Source organism: Nicotiana tomentosiformis, chromosome 9 (assembly GCF_000390325.3).
Source record: "Nicotiana tomentosiformis chromosome 9, ASM39032v3, whole genome shotgun sequence".
In the NCBI taxonomy this organism is placed as follows: Eukaryota; Viridiplantae; Streptophyta; class Magnoliopsida; order Solanales; family Solanaceae; genus Nicotiana; species Nicotiana tomentosiformis.
Window position 1 is genome coordinate 12,689,915 of NC_090820.1, and position 5,020 is coordinate 12,694,934.

General features: G+C 38.1%; 1 protein-coding gene across 1 annotated transcript; it reads right to left on the minus strand.

Annotated features, from left to right (window-relative positions):
• Window positions 1–1,483: 1,483 nt before the first annotated feature.
• Window positions 1,484–3,987, minus strand: LOC138898398 (uncharacterized). The gene is made up of 5 exons (XM_070184460.1): window positions 3,872–3,987; window positions 2,922–3,734; window positions 2,686–2,800; window positions 2,012–2,281; window positions 1,484–1,702 (listed from the first exon to the last, which is right to left on the minus strand). Exons 1-5 carry the CDS (start codon window positions 3,985–3,987, stop codon window positions 1,484–1,486), a joined length of 1,533 nt encoding a protein of 510 aa, XP_070040561.1.
• Window positions 3,988–5,020: the final 1,033 nt, after the last annotated feature.

Sequence of the window (5,020 nt, forward strand, 5' to 3'; positions counted from 1 at the left end):
TCACAGTGTAAATGCACTAGTTTAATCACAATATTTTTCAGTTCTTCTAGCAATCCAACCATCCAAACTGCCTCTGTAATTGCTGCAGCCATGCTCCTATATTTTGCTTCTGCTGAGCTTCTGGTGATTGTTTGTCGCTTCTTGGACTTCCAGGACAGTAGAGAGTCTCCTAGTTTGACAATGTATCCCGTAGTTGATCTTCTAGTATATGGGCAAGTTGTCCAGTCTGAATCATAAAATACTGTAGAGTTGTTTGCTTCACCTTTCTTCAGCAGTATACCTAAGCCTGGGGATCTCTTGATGTACCTCACCACTCTTAAGGTTGCATCTAAGTGTGATTGTTTAGGATTCTGCATAAATTGACTCAACACTTGCACAGCAAAGATTATATCTGGCCTTATGATGGTCAAATAAAGTAGCTTTACTATCAACTTTTGGTATTTTCCTGCATCCTCCAATTGCTTATCTTCTGTGTTCCCAATATGGTTGTCATAGTCCACAATAGTTAGCTTATGATTGAGCTCTATTGGAGTTGCAACTGGCCTGCACCCACTCAAACCTGCCTCTGAAATAAGCTTCGTCGCATATTTCCTCTAGTTCAATACAATTCCTCCTTGTGATCTTAGAACCTCTATTCCAAGTAAGTATCTCAGTTCCCCTAAGTCCTTCATTTTGAAATTATGATGAAGAGTCTTCTTTACTTCTGTAATCATATTGTGAGAGTTCCCAGTATCAACAAATCATCCACATATACCAAGATGATCACAATGTTCTTACCATATTTCTTGTTAAAAAATGAGTGATCATATGATCTTTGAGAGTAGCCAGCTTACATTAAAGCATTTGTAAGCTTAATGTTCCATTGCCTCGAGGCTTATTTCAAACCATAGAGGGATTTCAACAATCTACACACCTTATACTCCCCCTGTTTGTGAAATCCCAGAGGGAGATCCATATAGACTTATTCCGTGAGGTCACCTTGTAAGAAGGCATTATTGATATACATTTGAAACAATGGCCAACATTTAGAAGCAGCAACACTGATAATTGTTCTCATTGTCACTATTTTAGCTACAGGTGAGAAAGTCTCATGGTAATCCAATACCGCTTGTTGTGTGTAGCCTTTAGCCACTAATCTAGCTTTGAACCTGTCCACCTCTCTATTTGCCTTGTATTTTATTTTGTATACCTATTTTGAGCCTATACCTTGCTTCCTAATAGAAAGGTCTACAATCTCCCAAGTGTGATTATCTTCTAATGCTTGTATTTTCTGTTCCACTGCTTCTATCCATTGTGGATCCTGTGCTGCCTCTTTGAAGGATTTAGGTTCCACAAGAACTGAGAAAGCTTGTAAATAAGCTTGATATGATGTGGTAAGATGGTCATACCTAACATGATTGAAAATTGGAAACCTGCAATTCCCAGAAAGCTTTATAGTAGTCACATAGTCCTCCATCCATATGGGGGGAGTTGTCTTTATGGGTTATCTTTGAACAGGTTGTGTAGATAAGTTTGTTATTGGTGGTGCATGAACTTGCTCAATAACAAGCTCCACATGAAGAGCTTCCTCTGACCCCTCTTTTAATGCTGAACCTAGAGTATCTGTCAGGTCCATATGCTCTAGTAGTGCAGGGATTGTGGCTACTTCTCCTTGTTCCAAGTCTGTAGGGGCATGATCATTTGCAGGCGAATCAATGTCATCCTGATTCATAGATGAACCAGTGTCTTCTTAATTTACACCTTGTATATGTGTTGAAACATGAATAGACTATTCTGCTGAGATGGGCAATTGGAGAAATATATCATCAGCTTCAACTCATGTATCCTTGAAAGGAAATCTGCCCTCTTGAAACACCATATCCCTGCTTACAAAAAATGATTTTTGTTCAAGGTCATACAGTATGTAGCCCTTTTGTATTTCTGAGTACCCAATAAATACTGCCTTCCTAGCCCTAGGTGCTAACTTATCTTCCCTAGGAAAGGTTGTTGCATGACATTGGCAACCAAATACCCTCAGGTGATCCACCTCAGGTTCTTTGCCATATAACAGCTCATAGGGAGTTCTTCCCTTCAAAACTGGTGTAGGCAGTCTGTTGATCACATATACTGCAGTCTTAACACAATCACCCCAATACCTTATAGGAACTCCACTTTGAAACTTCAGTGATCTGGCCACCTCTAAGATGTGCATGAGCTTTCTTTCCACATTTCTATTTTGTTGTGATGTATAGGGGCAACTAGTTTGATGAATAATACCATAAGAAGCCAACAAGCTATCACACTGTGCATTACAAAATTTTGTCCCATTGTCAGATCTTAAGTACTTGACACTAACACCAAAGTGATTGTTTATTATCAGTTGAAAGTTTTTCAGAACTACAAATACTTCACACTTTGACTGTATCATACATGCCCATGTGTATCTACTGTAATCATCTACTATTGTAATAAAATATTATTTCCTGTCATAGATTGGAACCTTGTATGGTCCCCAAACATCTAAATGAAGAAGTTGGAAGATAGTAGTTGATTTGAAACACTAGTTGGAAATTGTATCCTACATTGTTTTGCAAGAGGACATACATCACAAGTTCATGTTTCTACACTGCTGATTTTATTCTTCAAGGCTGATAAGTGTTGTAATGATCTTATTGAGGCATGACCCATTTTGTAATGCCATAAGACTGTTTCTGCTCCCTCATTTGCAATTGTGCCTGCCACTAGTGCTTTGTTTTCTGCATCCCTTTGCTTTATTATGTACAATCCTTTATGTTCTCTTCCAATCCCCAATACCTTTCTGCTGTAGAGTCCTTGCAACATACAGAAGTCAGGGTAAAAGGCAACTAGACAACTGAGGTCTTTGGTGAGCTTTGACACTGATAGCAAGTTAAATTTTTAAATCCGGTACATAGAGCACATACTTCACTTTCTGATTTCCTAGAATCTGTGCATTTCCTGTATGTGTAATGTTTGATGTCTTCCCTGTTGGCAACTGTACACTTCTATAGCCACCAATGATCTTAAGTGTATCTAGTAAATCCTTATTACAGGTTATGTGATGAGTGGCACCTGTATCTACTATCCAATCTTTTTCTGTGGCATTGGACATTAATGAAACAATACCTACCATGTTTGTGGAACATTTTGCACTTGTAGGTTTGTTCAGCAACAGTCCTACTAGTTGCTTGAACTGTTCTTGTATCAGGTAATGCCCTTGTGGTTGACCTTCAGAGTTGCTGATTTCTTCTGCATTTGCATTGTTGGTAAATATCCTGCTTCCTCCTGCAACATGAGTCTTTTTCTTGCTTTTAAAATCGGCTGGATATCCTACTATTTTGTAGCAATTTTCCTTCAAATGTCCCTTATACCCACAGTGTTCACATATCATTCCTATCTTCTTAGGTCTGTTGTATCGAGGCTTCCCTGCCATCATAGTCAATGGGTCCTTGTTCATATCAGCCACTCCTAAAGCCCTTTGTCTCTCTTCTTGAGTCACTATGGCATAAGCTTCATTCACAGTGACTACAAGCCTTTTCATCAACACATTGATTCTCATATTACTATAGCTTTCGTTTAGGCCCATAAGAAACTGCAACAAACGTTGTTGTGATAGGTATTCAAGTGATGGCCTAGATTCTTCACAGCCACAACCTGGTTTTGGTACTAGTATGTCTAATTCATTTTCGAATAGTAGGTGATTATAGAATTTGTCCCTTGCCTTAGTGATGCAATTTCTGTCCACAAATGATAGATCCAAGTGAGACTGCATCTGTCAAACCTTTCCTTAAAATTACTCCACACCTTTTTTGCACTTGATACAAACATGATACTCAGTATCAATTCACTCGCAACTGTACTACCTATTCATGACAGCACAATCGCATTGCACTTCTCCCACTGCTCTGCTAATTCACCTCTATACATGCTTTTCACACAACTTCCATCTACAAAACCAAGCTTGCTCTTTCCCCTAACTGCTAGCTTCATTGCCCTGCTCTACAGTGCATAATATTTTGGCCCTGTGAGCTTAATTGGCACTAAAACTAGTCCTGGAGCATATGACGCTCGGAGAAACAACGGATGATTGTGTTCCAGCTGCGTTACTTCATTTCCTGTCATCTTTATAGGTTTCGAGTTTTGTCAATATCAGTTTACCAGTAACTCTGTCGATTCGCCGGAATCTCACTGTGAACTCGTCGGAGAACACTCTGATTTCAGGAGCGCTGCTCTGATACCATGTAAATTGTGGAATTCTCAGCTAATCAAATCGGGCAACATGTAGATTAATCGACTATCATTTCTATCTAAGGCATAGATTCGGTATCTAGGAGAGGAGAGAGGAAGAAGAAGAGAGGAAAAAAGGAGTCGTGTGTCTTAAAATGAAAGTCTCTTACAATTAGGTACTTAACAGTGCATTTATAACAAACTTTGCATTGTTAAGTAACCACCCTAACCAACCAGTCCCTTCTAACTTTCTTAATTGTTAAATAGCACCTAACTACTCAAACCATCATTCTTGCACTTCAATACTTACCACTATAATTTTGAAATTATGGGTTAAAAATTTAATAAATGTTGAAAATTTGATGATCTTTTACGTATATATTCATGCTCCGAAAACTTAAATTTAGTTGAACACATTGATTATACATTCTATACGCCTACTTGTGCTAAATATAATGGAGCATCCATTACTTCAAAATCCTAGATACGCCACTAAATCTAACCATTATCAATTTAGGTAGCTGACCAATTAAGCTATTAAAATTCTCCCGAAGGAGTAATTATCGTGTTCTTTTAGCATGTATTAGAATGATATTTAGTGTCAATATTTAAAAAATTCATCGCAAGAGATGTCACACCCCCTTTTTTACCCGCAAAATAATATTGTGTGGATTAAAGGATTTTTTCAATTAAAGTGACAAAATTGAGTAGGGATTATTTTATTTACAGAGTCGCCACTTGGAATTGATTTTGTTGGTGTTCCAAGTCACCTTTTATTTGAATCCCTAATCAATGG

Bases quoted from the DNA above. Each gene is read 5' to 3' on its own strand.
- LOC138898398 (XM_070184460.1), bottom strand. From the start codon at position 3,987: ATGAAGCTAGCAGTTAGGGGAAAGAGCAAGCTTGGTTTTGTAGATGGA. The intron at 2,282-2,685 runs GTCTTATGGCAT...TGTAATGCACAG, and splicing joins CAAATGAGGGAGCAGAAACA to TGTGATAGCTTGTTGGCTTC. The intron at 1,703-2,011 runs GTATTTGGTTGC...TCTATGAATCAG, and splicing joins CTGAGGTGGATCACCTGAGG to GATGACATTGATTCGCCTGC.